Source organism: Condylura cristata, unplaced genomic scaffold (assembly GCF_000260355.1).
Source record: "Condylura cristata isolate star-nosed mole 26May11 unplaced genomic scaffold, ConCri1.0 scaffold00002, whole genome shotgun sequence".
NCBI lineage: Eukaryota > Metazoa > Chordata > Mammalia > Eulipotyphla > Talpidae > Condylura > Condylura cristata.
Window position 1 is genome coordinate 32,317,951 of NW_004567103.1, and position 15,983 is coordinate 32,333,933.

General features: G+C 40.5%; 1 protein-coding gene across 1 annotated transcript in view; it reads left to right on the plus strand.

Annotated features, from left to right (window-relative positions):
• Positions 1–15,983, plus strand: part of STAT4 (signal transducer and activator of transcription 4) — an 85,597-nt gene that overhangs the window by 61,924 nt on the left and 7,690 nt on the right. The window contains exons 11-16 of the mRNA XM_004674431.1: positions 1,225–1,284; positions 1,569–1,586; positions 1,701–1,794; positions 4,112–4,156; positions 13,388–13,471; positions 14,757–14,855. Of these exons, the coding sequence (XP_004674488.1) occupies positions 1,225–1,284; positions 1,569–1,586; positions 1,701–1,794; positions 4,112–4,156; positions 13,388–13,471; positions 14,757–14,855 (400 nt within the window). The remainder of the gene's footprint in view (positions 1–1,224; positions 1,285–1,568; positions 1,587–1,700; positions 1,795–4,111; positions 4,157–13,387; positions 13,472–14,756; positions 14,856–15,983) is intronic.

Consider the following 15,983-nt stretch of genomic DNA (forward strand, 5'->3'; position numbering starts at 1 on the left):
AGAAGTGAGTGTGGAAATGAATGAGTGTGGAAATGGGCTGTGGCAGTGAACAGGGCATCTCCAAGTGATTTGCTCTGCTGAGCTGGGGCAAGCAGAAGATGAGAGGACCTAATGCCAGAAGAAGGAAGAGAACTGTTATGCTGCCATTTAGATACTAGTTTCAAGTTAGGTCTTTTGTAGTTATAAACATTCTTGCTATTGTTTAAATATTGTATTTAATGATTACAAATGCATTTGAATTATAATTTTTCATATTCTTCCAAAGACCTAGCCTTTCTCAATATTTTCGCTCTATAACACTTTTCATCTAAGCATTTTACTAACCTTACTTTTTTTTTTTTGTAATGTGACACTACTATGTATTGGGTAGCTGTATAAACAGAATTGCAAAGAATTTTTCTGAAGTTTATACATTTAACACAAATGTGTACTTTACCCAAAATTTATAGCATTTGGAAACACTTCCCAAATGCTTGTTAATAATGATATTCGGCCCTCCCAACGGGTTAGAATGCCGCTTCAGTGTGAGTTTGATCCCTGGCCAAGGATCGACATGGTGCAGCAGACCTCTCCTCTCTCACCTGCTGCTCCCCTCAGCACTGTACTTTGTGATCTGCCTGTTCTGCTCCCTACTCTGTCTCTGGTGAAGCCTCTCACTGCCCCTATACCTCCAGCCTGTACCCTAGTTCTGTATGCATAAATAAATAAATCTTTTTAAAAAATTATATTCAGTTGAACTCAACACCAATAAGCAATGAGACAAATGAAACAGAAATTGTACATCTTAAAAGCACATTAACGGCCCTCCCTGGTGGTGCAGCAGGTTAAAGCACTGCACTAAGAAGCTTAAGCCACTTCCCCATGAGTTCCATCTCCGCATGCCCTGGAGGAGACCACATGGTGCGGCAGACCTCTCCTGCCCGCCCCCTACTCCCCTCAGCAGTGTACTTCGTTGATCTGCCTGTTCTGCTCCCCACTCTGTCCCTGGTGAATTCTCTCACCCTCCGCATCTCTGGTCTGTACCCCAGAGAATAAATAATAAATCTTATTATTTATGAATAAATAAATAAATCTTTAAAAAAACAAATTAACATGTAAAATGTTAAAATATGTAAGTAATGCAGTTTTGATTTATATATATATGTCACAAATACATTTACATCTTTAAATACAAAATGACAGTTAGCACTCAATTTCTCTTTGATTATTACTATCTCTTTCCAGGTTACTAATAAAGTTGCCAGAATTGAACTATCAGGTAAAGGTGAAAGCATCAATTGACAAGTAAGTTTCTAATTTTGTTCTGAAACATGAAACTATAAGACTTTCAAAAATTAACCACCTTGTTTAAAGAACAAATTTCGAACTTTTGTTTATACCTCCAATGTTATATGCCAATGTGTTTTAAATATTTGTCTTTGGAGTTCAAACACTTAATGGAATTCCAATGGAATCTTTAAAATTTTTTTATTTTATTAAAGGGAACTGAAATTGTATATATTATTCTGTAGGAAATTTTTGCTAGAGCTATTAAATACCTTATTTTAAATGATCTTCTTGTTTTACAGGAATCTTTCAACTCTAAGGTAAGGCTATTTCAGTTTTGTGTTTGTTTTGTGTATTTTTTGCAATATATTTCCCTGAGATAATGTAACCATCTAAGTGAGGTCATGTAAATCATGCCAAGATTTCCTCTTTAGCAATCGGAGATTTGTCCTTTGTGGAACTCATGTCAAAGCAATGTCCATTGAAGAATCTTCCAATGGCAGTCTCTCAGTGGAATTTCGACATTTGGTGAGTTTGGCAATAAAGTTATAAGTTTTTGTTTCCAAATTAGACACATCTTTACTAGTAGGCCTTATAGTTTGCTCTTTAGTGACTTTTTAAAGTGAGATTAAAGACCCTACTGAGAAATAAAATAAAACACGCCATCTTTGAAGAGTTAAAAAATGGTAGAACACTGAACCTTAACACAGGTGCTCTTGAGTTCTTAACAATGGCTACCAAATAACCACATATTTATCTGTTTGATACAGCTTGATGATAATGACAAAGAAATTTAACTTTTGATGGATAGGGAGGCCTTCCTGATTTCAATATTTTTTTAATGTATCATCCTGATAAGGAAAACCAATACAACATCTCTGGCTAAGGTGCTTTCTTTTAATAGATCAATTTGGGAGAAATAGGATGTTCCTGGGCATGACATTTTCACACAGTTTGATTTGGCATGTCTAGAAAGCTTCTGACCCAGCCTCATCCTGTTTCTTCTTGTGTTTACCACTTCCTCTGAACCTAGAGTTCTCTTCCTGCTTTCTTTTTATTTTTTGTACAGTTCTTAGATTCCTAAAGACCCTACTGCTTTTGACAGAAATATGTTGCTCATCAGGTTTACTAACAAGTTGAGTGTTGGTGTACCACTAAGCCAGCCTCAAAAAGATCCAATCTCTAAAGGTCAAATGTAGGTTTTTCATTTATTTTGTCTTTGTTTGGTCTTCAGCATTTCTTTTTTTTTTTTTTTTTAAAGATTTATTTATTTATGCATACAGAACTGGGGTACAGGCCAGAGGGGCAGGAGCAGTGGGAGGCTTCACCTGAGACAGAGTGGGGAGCAGAACAGACAGATGGATGAATTACACTGCTGAGGGGAGCAGCGGGCGGGTCCGGAGAGGTCTGTGGACCATGTGGATCAACCTCCGGGTCAGGCGGGGATCAAACTCATGCCGAATTGGCTTTAGCTTCTTAATGCTGTGCTTAAAAAGCTGTGCCACCGGGAAGGCCTGGTCTTCAGCATTTCAAAGTGCCTCTCTTTTGAACAGAATGTCTCCTATGTAAGATTGCTAAATAATAACAATAAAGAAGTCAGGTGTTGTACATTCTTATAACTCTTTTGCTTAGACTCAGTTCCTATCCTCAAAAAAGTTTCAATAGTGGGCAATATTTGCAAATAAGAGGTAAAAACCTTTAATGTAGAAATGTCAGTTTTCTCGCCCTCCCTGGTGGTGCAGCAGGTTAGGATACAGCACTGTAAGCTAGCTGCAGCCACTTCAGTGCAAGTTCGATCCCCAGCCCAGAAGGTGACCCACATGATACGTCAGACCTCTCCTGACCCACCCGCTGCTCCCCTCAGCAGTGCACTTAGTCTGCCTGTTCTGCTCCCCACTCTGTTTCTGATGAATCCTCTCACTGCCCCTCCACCTCTGGCCTGTACCCCAGTTCTGTATGTCTAAATAAATAAATCTTTAAAAAAAAAGGAACACTTCAAAAAAAAAGTCTGTCTTCCCCAAAAGTCATGCAAAAATGAAGTATAAGAGCCACATCAAAAAGTGGTTAGGTCTTTATTCTAGCAAGTATAATATACAAAATAACAAAACCTCAGTTTTTAATGACTCTTCTAATTGCAAAGCATTTTCAGTATGGTCTCATAGTAACAAATCATTTTTTAATGCCAACATAAATGCAGAAAATCAGGGAAGCAGAATTTCCCTCACTGTTTGAGATAACACCATCAACATCCTTACTTTTATGTTTTCATTCTTTTTCTAGTGTGTATTATTGATATACACTTTTTTTTAAAGCAAGATCACATTGTACACACTAATTTGCTGTCTTTTTCCCATTGGCAATCTCTGTCGTGAACACTGTGTCAGTAGGTCTCCTTTAACTCTGAGGCCGTAGAGTATGGTACTGTACCATGTTGGGACACCACTCCAGTCCTCTGTGCTACACTTGGTTTCATAGGGGTTGGGAATCATCGAGACTTAGTTTGCATGACACTCTCCAGGTACAAAGACGTGTTGAATAAACTAAAAAAACCCAGCATGGTTCCTTCTTTCCAAAATATTAACTTAGTGGCAGGCCAACTTAATGGCAGGCCAACTTGCTCACTCATCTCAGTGAAAGTTTCTCAAGTCACAGCCGTGAGGTGGAACAACAAGCTTGTATCTGTAGAACCTGGGCAGCTGCTCAGGCTTCAGTGAGTTAACAGCATATCTGGGTTACTGTTCTAGAAGTAAAACGTGGTCAAGAAAATCACTATACTAGGTACACTATGTTGAATGTTAGCTGATAATGCATCTCCATCTAAACACTGTTGTTTTCTTTTACAAAGCAACCGAAGGAAATGAAATCCAGTTCTGGAAGCAAAGGAAATGAGGTAGGAATTATTTTCTCCAAGGGACTTTTCTAGGAAATAGCCCTCAGATAGCTTATTTTTACAAAGTTCTTTACTTTCCTATATTTTTTATATAAAGTTAAATTTATTTCTCTGATTATAAATGTAAAATTTAATGGCTGCAAAGTTTTGTTTTTTAAAGGGAGAAAACAAAAATTACACCTTCCTAAGAAAATTACTGTACCATTTTGGTGCACATCATTCTAGACATTTATCTATGCATATTACTTTAGTATATATACATATACACTGTTTCTTGACCTACCTGTCTTCACTAACAATGTAAGATGGGTAGCTTCCTATAACCTCAGTTATAGGAAAACATGGTTGCATTTGTATTACATTTTGACAGGTGTGCCACAATTTTTTTTGTCATCTTCTATTATAAAATATCTTAAAATCACTCATTTTGCAGAGACAAGAGGTAAGTCTTGAATCATCATTATATATTATATGATAACCATGGTATAACGCGGTCCTGTTACTTGATGTTATTACCCGGATTTGGTATCTAAGGTTTGCAGCAATGGCATGAGCTGATCAAAAGAGCAAAATGGTACAATGTGAGTATTTGAATCAGGAAATGATAAAGTGGTTAAATCCTTGACTGCAAGTGGCATCGAGATCATTTAGTTGTCCCAAATATTAAGGAGACAGCTATGCCCTATACGTTTGGGATAGGAAAATTTGGGTTTGGCTTTTGGTCTGATAGTGACTGAAAAGATGATTCTTAGTAAATGTTCTAATGAAATAATATTGCATTTTTTTCCTCTAAGAAATCACAGTAGTAACACCCAACACTCATCTCAGAGGTACTACGCATATAAGACCACCTACATAACACAGTTACAAAGCAATGAGGGTAATTTACGGTGTTGTTGGTATCCATGCAATATCCTGGCATTATATTCATAGCCCGTATAAGAAGATCTTTAAGTTATTTTCAAGAAAAAGACAATTTAGCATTCAACTACAATCACCCTAGCAAACCACACAGAACCACAAAGATCCTTCACAACAGATTTAATGCTAACATTTTCCCATCTTAAGAATTCTTCCTTCCTTTAATGATTACTAATCATATGCCCCATCTCAGATCTCCACCAGAAATGAGCTAGGATTCATCCCAGAGTAAACCTTGGAGTAGGGCAGAGCTCAGGACAGGCCCCTGCAGCCCAGATAGCACATAAACAGAGATTTTGTGCTTAAGGGTTTTATAACAACAAATCAGATGGGAAATCCTTCCCAACTTCTAGAAACATAAAGATTTTCTGAACTTCTAATTTGAAATACTAGCACATTATAAATAAAAATCCATTTCATGCATCTCACTGGAATTTTAGTCAGAATTGCAAATAACATTGCATTCAGTGTGATATCCTTGAATAATATTTACTAAGTCTGATTAAACTAAAAGCAGGAGTTTTAAACTTTCCTTAAGTAAAACAAATCAAATGGAAATAAATCTAAATAGCTCAACTAGTCAGAGCATTGTTGTCTTTATGAATGTAAAATCAACATCTTGCATTTCCCTAAAGATGCAAATCTAAGGAAATCATCTACTATAGAAAACCAGCTGTCTTATTAACACTGTCTACTTGCATTACTTTGTATTTCCTCTTATTTTTTGATTAATAACAAAATTGTACAGTCATATTGGAATGATTTTATTTCTTTCTTTCTTTTTAACTTGCTAGATCCAATTTAATTTTAAGCTATTCTTTGAGCTCCCCCTGTTGATAGAAATATGACTCCTAGGTACACTTAAAAAACCAAGGGCTTCATGTTATTTTATGTGCTACAGGAATAACTGAAAGCCATAAAATGTGTGACAAGGACTCAGAAGGATGAGCTCAGGGGTCAGGGAACTAAGATGCTCAGTACCGGTGACCACAAAAATGTCAGGAAGTCAGGAATAGCTGGGGAAGATCGGATAATCGAGTGGACTTTGCAAAGCCACAGGGTCAGGGATTGTAGTCTCCAAAATTTTAGTTCCCCAAATCAGGAAGTATCATAAGCTCATTGTCAAATTTTGAAAAGTTGCCTGTCATCGTTACCCTTGAGCACCTGTGGCATTTCACAGCCTGATGAACATTTAACAAATCATGGTGTGGCACTTGTTATATACACTGTACCCTAAGAGCTCACTGACATGATGGAACTCTAGTGACAGTGCTATGAATTGCATACTGTTACTCCAGTTAGGGAAACTGAGGCACAAAGTGCTTGGTCCAAGTTTCAAACCATGGCAACCTGATCCCCACGTTCATGTTCTTGGCCACTCTGCCAGGCTGCTTGGGGAATCACAAAACCCTCTCTGAAGGAGGCGCTGGGTAGACACTACTTTTTAACCCCCTACCTCCCTACACTTATCTTGCCCCCTCCATCTGCTGGGATTCCAGTCAGAGAGATCTTTGCGTGTTTGCAGGTGGTACCTTACCTTTCTTCTCAGCTGCTTTTGTTACTGTCCTCACTTTGCCCAGCTGCTCATAAATTGCATAGCCTTCCGGTACCAGAACCTTGCAAAGAATTCAAGAGAAGGCTGCCTTTAAAAGTGTCGCTGACCCTCTTCCTATCTACTCTATGCATCGGTGGGGGAGTGGAAGTAGTACTGAGTGGCAGTGCCACTTACAGGCAGCTGACCTTGTGCAGTCACTTAACCTCTCTAACTCCCAATTTCCTTGGCTATAAAATGGGGATAATGTTAGTCTGCATTTCCTAGGATTGTTACAGAACCAGAAGAGACAGTGTGTATGTGAGTCAACTGTGATGTGCACTGCAGAGGTCTGTGCTGCTGCTTCTGATCAGCCCTTCAGGCTGCCTCGCGGTGAGAAGCAGTTATTTACAGAGCTGAGGAAATTATTCCAAAGGTGGAACTTGACCTTTGGAAGGCTCTGCCCCCTGCCAAGTGCTCTGCTGGAGACATCTTGTTTAAGGTCCTCAAAGCATATCCTCCTGTAGGCTCCAGTTGCCTGACACTTCAGACGGCCATGTAGGCACACCCTTTTAATGGACTTCATGTGCTGGGTTCCTAGCACCACCCCACTGGTTCCCTTACCCCCACCTCTGTCACACATGCGTGTGCACACACACACCATTTTAGATCCCTCAGTTCTACTCTTGTGGCTGTGAGGAGCTTGGATTGGGTACTTATTAACTGACCGAGAACATATGGTAGTCTCCCCAGCCTCCTTGGAATTGCAACCGTGGTTGTATGAGCTGAGATTATCCAAGAAGAGGTAACTTGTCCGGCTGAGCAGGGACTCCTGACTCGGCTGAGCAGGGACTCCTGACTGCAGGATTCAGTGGAGGAAGTGGCATTAGACTCAAGCTGTGTCCAGAAGACCCACTGAGACCAAAGAGGCATCTTAGAAGTCTCCTTTGGATATAGGGTTGGTGCAAGGTGAAGCTCTGGGTCCCCTACCTCTGTTTCAATCGAGATATCTCTAGTTTTATGTGTTTTACAGATTGGGAAATGTGCCTTCATGAGTAAGCTCTAACGGTAAAAGTATTTGAAAACCATTGGACTAAATAATCTTTGACTCTCCTTTGACTAAGATTCTATAATCTGAGAAAAAGCAACAAACCAGTCTTTTCACTTTTTTAAATGAATGTAAATTGAAGCCTTTGCTTTGGAATTGCATAACATGGCCTTGAGAAACCTATGGATGCACTGTCAGAAAACCAAGGTTAGCTATTACTTCCCCTGTGTTCTTTCTTTGGAAGAATCAGGGTGAAGAAATAATTCTATTACCTAGCAAGCAGCCAACCTTTAAAAGCATCTATAGGTAACTGTAAAGTAAACAACCGCAGGAAGCAACCTTTCCTGCAGCTCCTTAGATCCGGCAGGGAGTCAGCTCGAGAGTGATTGGCGAATTGTGGAAACTGAGTAGGGAAACTGAAATAGTCTCTCCAGTTTGCTCTACGTCACTAGGCTCTAACTGATAAATGACAGTTTTAGCCACAGACCGAGGTGTTAGGTAATTTTGTTTATGTGGTGGAAAGTCATGAAGCACAAAGAAGCTATTAGAAAAGCCTGGGTGACTTGAGTTTCATTTAACAAAATAGCCAAACAGATGTTCTTTCAAGGTTCAGTGTTCTCAAACACAGATACACTACTCACACTCCAACTAGCCCACAGATTTTCACAGGGAGCTGATTTCCTTATAAACTAATGTAAGCAGTTGCAATGCTCTTAAAGAGACATAACTACCAGAATAATGCTAAAAATGTCGACTTTTTAATGCAACATCTCCTGATAGTCCTCTCATTTTATGGCCTGAGTTGTCATTTTACATTCATTTCCTTTTTCAATCTGTGATTGAGGTCAATCAATGCTATTGTACCATTTAGTTTCCCTCTTACTATTTTTCAACATCGATCCCAGTGTTTAACTCATGTACTAGATAAATATTCATTTAGTGGATTATTGTAATTGTTTTCCTATTCTAAATAGTTTTTTATGTGCAACATTATCATAGATAATAGTTTATTAAGGGATGAACAAGAAGTTTTCATGAAAATCATCCTTATCCCAGTCAAATATCCTTAGCAGGGGTTTTCTTTCAAGTCAGATGTCATAACCACTTGTTAATATATTCTAGATTACCAGGGTGTACTTTTAGGCACTGAGCACAGAAAACAATAAAGAATATGGTGACATCCAGACCTACCTGTCAGTAGGCGATGCTTTTTTCCCAAGTAGAGCCCTGGTCAAGAAGTTCAGCCTGTTTACCAGTTTCATGGTTGATTACCCAATGGGTAATTTTCTTTATAAGTATAGTACAATGCAGTGTCATGTGTTCTGCGACCATCCCAGGCCAGGTAGGTTCACCGTCGGGTCAGGCAGCTTAAAAGAGAATCTTGGAGCCCTTGGCATCATCCTCACAGGTTTCTAATCGTGAGCAGCGGGAGAGCAACCTGGGGTCCCCCTGAGAATCTCCAGACGCTTTTTCCCCTGAGCTTTCTCTGGCCTCTTCCCCAGGTCTCGTCCTCACCGTTCTCTGCCGCACAGTCCTGAGGGACGCCACCTATACATGCTCAGCCTCCAGGCTTAAGGGTGCCCCTTTCGCCTGCCTGCACCATTCTCCAGGTGTGCCCCATCACGCATGCGTGCCCGCGCCCTCGGAGGCCAACAGCCTAAAAGCCTGCGGGAGTTTCATTTATACCTCACCACGTAGTAGCATACATCCGGATAGTGTAGCCCAGCAAGGCCCGGGATTGCCAGCCTCCATCAACTTGGGAGATGAGTAAAGAAGAGTCCTGGAGACCTCAGTGGCTTTTTCAGGCTTTCAGTGATGTGTTACACCATTTGTAACAGAGGCAGCTAGCAGGGGCGCCGGAAGGCCTGGGGGCCGGACACGGGCAGGCCTCCCAGCCCCCCGGAATCTGTAGTTTTCTCTTTGGGCGCTCTCTGGCGTTCTTTCGCGGTCTTTTCCTCTCACAACTACCTCCTTGTAGCTGTTCTCCGCCCCACACCACCCTCTGTGACGCCGCCCTTACATCCTCTGTCTCCCAGCTCAGGCGTGCCCACCTATACGCATGCCCACACCGTACTCCAGGCGCCCGCCATCGCGCATGCGTACAACCCAGCAGGTGCCGATCACAGATGCTAACGGTGGGAGGCTGGAAAGAGCCTGACAAGTTCCATTAGCTTGCAGCTATCATCTTGGGTGATTAGAAAGGCTTTGAATACAGATGGTAATGATACGTGTTACCTATAATATTTTCTCAGTCTGTAAGGCGTGTAGCCTCGGAATGTGACATGGAATATTACCTCTGGTTTGGACTGCACTAAAAAAATAAAACCAGACAATTAATGATGTTTTTGTCAGAGCTACTTTTCTCCAGTTGTATTTGTTGTGTGTCAGCTTACTTGCCAGATTTCATTCGAAATGTGCCTCATAATTGCGTCAAGGGTTTTAAGTAAACATTAGAAATAAGTCTAAACCACAGAGAAAACCTTTCACCATCCACATTCCAGTCGAGTCAAGTCACAGTTAAGGCACACAGTCTTTTTCCAAAGTTAATGGACAACCCCAAGTGCCGTCATTCTGTCTGGGTAGTCCCAGTGTCCTCACACTTTTCAAGGCTCTGCCACTTTAGTGAACACGGTGCCATACTCAAGGCATGAGGGACTTACCCATAGTGAATGATCCAGTCATACAAGGATGTAATTATGGACTGTAAAGGCTAGAATGAGGGAGGCATGGGACCTCGTACTCCTAGGACTCCCCTTGGATGGCTCCCATTGGCCCATCCTACATCCAAAGATGTCTGTGAGAGCAAGGCCATGTGATCACCCAGAGTCCAGGACAACAGAAACCCGGCCCCAGAGCTGGCAAGCCCACCCCCAGGGCCCTCATGGCCCCTTCCCCAGGTCTACTCTCCCAAGCACATCAGGTACTATCAATGCACACATTTCTAAGCACAAGCAGGGGTCACACCAGTCACATGAGGCACCCTCACAGAGGTGGAAGGTGGGAGAGGTAAGCAGTGGTCCAGGATAGCACATTATCTCAAAGCTACCATGTTGCAGTGGGACTTTAAGGAGTTAAAACCTGGCAAAATAAGGGGTGTGGAAGCTTAGGTGTTGTGGTTTAGACGGGAGGTAACCCACATTTTAAGTTTGTTAACTTGATTTATAATGGTTAAATATTTAGACATACGGTATATGGATCTCCATCTGTGTGCTTGCCTCAGGCCTCTTAAATGCTCTGTAGAACTTTGCATCCTCCTGTCTGACAATGAAATCTGTAGAGGTGAAAGGCACCTATTAGTGAACAAGAGACTGAATTTTTCAGTTGCCCCTGTGTTTTCCATAGTGTAAGCACCATCTCATATGGCAGTGAGATTTCCTATTGTATAAAATTGTGGTTTTGGTTCAACTTGGTGCCTATATACAAGCCAGCTGCTTCATCTCACATTCCACCAAAGAAAAAGCAAGTGTTTGATGAGTTCGATGTCCTGGGGTAATTTTAGTAGTTAAAGGCATTTTCATTGACATACTTTCTGCTAAGACACACTAAGAAGGAATCTTACTGGAATCCACTCTGGCAAATTGTACCACCCAGGGCAATATTAATGTACTCTATGATGTAACCAGAATTAACATTCTTCATAGCAATAAGGTCTTTCTGACATGTTTTTAACCACCTGCTTTATTCATTGTAATAGTTATATCATATAGAATCTCATTATTTCAAGTTTATATAAATGAACTGCAACTTGTTACTAACATATATCCAACATTAGATCTCCCTTTCTTCTACAGCTGTGGTTTCCAACTCCACCCTGACATTTTTAGACTACGTAATATCACTTCTGTTCATATGTTCCCACAGGGCTTATTTTTAAAGTCATTTAAGCTTTCTATACCATCTCCGAATTTCCACCTCCTTTTGAGACTAAACACAATGTGGATACGCCACATTGAGTATAATTACCTCACAAATTCCACCCAGGTTCTTGTTACAACATAGACTCTGACTCAGTAGGCCTGGGAGGAAGCCTGTTTTTCCAACAAGCTCTGAGAAGATAACAGCATTACTGGTTCTGGACACACAGAGAGGGGTTTTAAGAATTCATCTGGGGAAACAGCAATTTCTGTCCTACTTCAAACCCATTCCCTGAGCAAATGAACTATCACAGCAAAAATAACTCTTAGACTCTGAGAAAAAAAAAAATGGTGATTACCAGAAGGGAAAGGAAGAGGAATGGGAGAAATAGGGCAGGTCAGTTTGATGAAGTGAATGGCACAGGGCCGCAGTGGTGGATGGGTGAGATACATACGCATGTCCAGTGTGAAGCTGTGCTCCTGAAACTGATACCATTGGAATGATAAATCAACAAAATTGTCTTTTAAAAGACTGAACCACAACATGCATGTCACAAAATCCAAAACACCATCTTAAAATCCAAAATAACTTCTTAAGTAATAAAACCCTATTACTTGTTCAAAATGTCTCCATTGTCTCAAGAGCCTTTTGTAGCTGGATACAAATCAGTGTCTAAGCAATGTCCTCCTGTCACAACTGGTTTATTTACCCCCTTCCCATGCCGTTGATTTGTTGAACAAACTAAATATACATTTTGTTTTGCTTTTAACATTGCTTCTTTTCTCCTGAGGCCTTCATTTTTGTTTTTTGTCATGTGAAACTTGCCTTTGTCAATTGTTGATGATCATTAGCTTGCAATTCATATTTATGAGAAGATCACCAAAACTACCTGGAAGTTTTCATGTGTATGATGGCATTTGTTTATTTAAGGAGGATTATTAGGAACTGGCTGTCTCTTTGAAGGGGCCCTAAAGGCACTATCCCTATCTGTCTCCCTGGGCCAAGTACGCTTCTCAGATGCTTTCCTGCAGAGGTCAAACCCAGAAAAAGGCATGGTTTCTCCCCCAGGGTCTTCCCCTCTTTGTCACAGTATCTGACTTCTGTTGTCAACCCTGCACCCAGAATGCAGAGAGCCTTACTATTCTTTTGATTCATCCAGTCCAGAGAGTAAATCTGATCATTCCCAGGGTTCGGCAGGAGTGAACCCTCCTCATAGGCTGCAGCTGCTACTGATGGCTCCTGTTCAGCTCTCTTGCGCTCAGACCCCTGGGGGGGGGAGGGGGGGAGTGTTGCGCAATGTTCCCAGCCCCAGAGTTCTGAGGTTCTGAGGCACCAGGATTGTTAGCCCCATCCTCAACCTCAGGCCCCTAACTCTTGCTCAGAGATCTAGATTGCAGTTTTACTTTATTGGAAAGTAAACAAAACTCGTGTTACTTTATTGACTTTTCTAATGGGAATAGAGGAAAATACATGCATCTCACCTACCATGATTAACCAGAAGGAAATGTTGCTTTCTTTTTAAAAAGAAAAGATTGTGCTTACTGAGCTGTTTCTGCTATAGCTCCTTGTATGGCTTGCTTTTATTAATAGCTGATAAGACAAAAGGCTAATTTTCAAAAATTAAAATTTGTCAGTTGAATTTCAACTGATAAAAATGTGCTGGGATTTTAATAAAGAATATTATTTTAAAGATTTAAAATTATTCTGCTTGTGGAAATAAAGATTTCTTTCAGCTCTAAATATTTTTGAAAGAACAAGAGGAAATGTTCCATATAGTGAATCATAAGGGCCATTTACTGGAAGAATATTCATTTTTCTAGGTTGTAGAAAGCAGGTGACAATCGTGAAGGTAACAATCGGGTTCCCTCTTCCTCAGGGCTGTCACATGGTCACTGAGGAGCTGCACTCCATAGCCTTCGAGACACAGATTTGCCTCTATGGCCTGACCATAGATGTGGAGGTAGGTGTTGCAAGGAACGTCTCCTGTTTACAAACGACATTTGCAGGAATTGGACAGCATTTATAGATTTAAGCTCAGTCTTTGCTAGGCTTTAGCACATTTTCTATTTTGTTTTAATTTAGACAAGCAATTTGCTAAATATTCATTAATAACTCAACCTATACTACTCTGGTTAAATATAAAGGGTTAAAATCTCATGGGTATAATGAATTCTCTGTGTATTGAATAATTTGTTTCCCAGGTTGTGAGAACATTAACAGTACATTGTTCTGACGCTCCTGTAACTGTCACCATTTAACTCAAAGAAGGAGTAAAGAAAGTTTGGGGATTGAGGTGAACATTTTGATCCTCTGCTCTCTGAAGGCAGGACAGCATGCCTCATTTGTCCAGTGGCTACATAATACCTGCCACATAGTAGGTGCCAACAGTAGCTGAACAGATGGATGAAGGAGGCATGAATGAACCCAATTGCATACATCCTGACACTATTTGTAGGACACGTCGTTTATAGTCCTGCCTTTATTCTTTTATCTTAATGAATGTAGACATGTTTATAAAACCATGCATAGATTTGTTCTTCAACCCTTTTCCCTAACCTTGTGTCTCCACGAGCAATTAAATTCCCCCAAATGAGTGTTTACTTGTCTATAGCAATCTGACCTCTGTTATTGGGAGGGGACTACTGTAAGTTGATGAGTTCCCCATCTAATCTGTGAACGTGTGTTTATTCCAAAAGGTAGACAGTTACAGTTCCAGCAGTACAATGCTCGGTCTGCAACACCAGCCCAGACAGCTCTCTCTTTAAATGCATGTATGATTTTGTGTGCTAAAATGACTTGCTTATTCAACTTCTACGATTACAACTGCCATCTCTAGTACTGGTACTGATGGCATGCTAAATCCTTCTTGGAATATATTGATCATTCCAAAGGCATATTTAAAATTGGGTTCTTTGATGTTATTTACAAAGGCAATATTTGCTAAGTCTATTCAACTCTAATTGGTTGCATTTTAGGCAACTAAATATCACCTCATAGGTGATATAGTAGGTGTATTACCTGATATAAGGAAACTATAGAAGCTGCCTAACTGAGCTATCTGAATAAATTCTTATTTTTATAGCTCCTTTTCTTAATTCATTTTAGTGACCAGAGCAGAGTAGACACCAAGACCAGTGGTGTGGAATTAGCTTGAGATGATCCTTTGGGGGAAATGATCTAGTATAAGGTAAATGTAGGGTTGTGACAACATGTAATAACTTTGCTTTTTATTCCCTTTAAAACAGACCAGCTCATTACCTGTGGTGATGATTTCCAATGTCAGTCAATTACCCAATGCCTGGGCATCCATCATTTGGTACAATGTGTCCACCAACGATTCCCAGGTAGTCTCTTACATTTCTCTTCAATTCCCTGTATTTGGTTTATTATATTGTCAACAAAACTCATTTGCATTGAAACACACACCCACTAATTTCATGTCTTTAAGGGTTTATTCCAGAACTCCAATTTTTTAGTTGCATGATTCCTGTCTCATGTCATATTTAAAGTAATGTATTCTGATAAACTTGGACCCTAAGGGAATGCTGGCTAACTAGACAGGTATTTGTTATTTCTGAGGTCTGTTCTGCTCCCAGAGCTGTAGATAAAGAGCAGTCTGGAGCATTCCGAGGCTGGGCTATGGACAAAATCCTTGCCCTGGAATCCAGTGCCTGATTGTTATGTTTACCTTCTCAACTACACCTGGCAACATTTCCCACACAGTTTCTTCTACAAAGGTGAACATTTGGTTTCCAAATAAGGGAGCAGAACATCTTCAATCTTGCCTAACTACACCGTGACAGTTACAGTACCAACAGTACTGTGATGCAAACATTTTTGAGTTGACTATAAATTCAATCCACTCTAGGCTCAAGTTGGCTTCTACTGACATCTGGTGGTTACTTAAGGCACCAACCGAAAATTGTCTTCAAATTACAAAGCAGAGAACAGAAGTTCTTAAATGACAACCAGGGAAGGGAGTGAGTGACAAAAGGGATGAATCAGCACTTCCCCTTTCTCACTCCCACAAAACCTCAGTGTGTTGTCCTGGAAACTACCCAGGTCTAGAGAGAATAGGTAAGATGAAAATAACAGAATTTCTTTTGAGTTCAAAGCAAATATTCCCTCCAAAGGAAAGAATTTTTAAACTTCAATCCTAGCAATAAGAACAGGCAAAATGAAGCAGCTCTAAGTGTGATTTTCTTTGTATTTGATACTGCTAATAAGGAAGCAATATGGAAGTGACTCAGCCCTATGCCTTCTCATCCTCAAGTGCCCTGGCATCTGAGCCAGATAACCACAGAGAGGAAGACTACATGGAATTCACTATGCCTGCTCCTCTCTGCCCACAAAGAAGTCACTTGGCCTTTAAGAGCAAGAAGAGCCAACACCCCTGAGATAAACTAACTGCCATTCCCTCTTAGGAACACACATTTAGAGCTTCTCATCTGACTCCAGGATGAAAAGGAGAC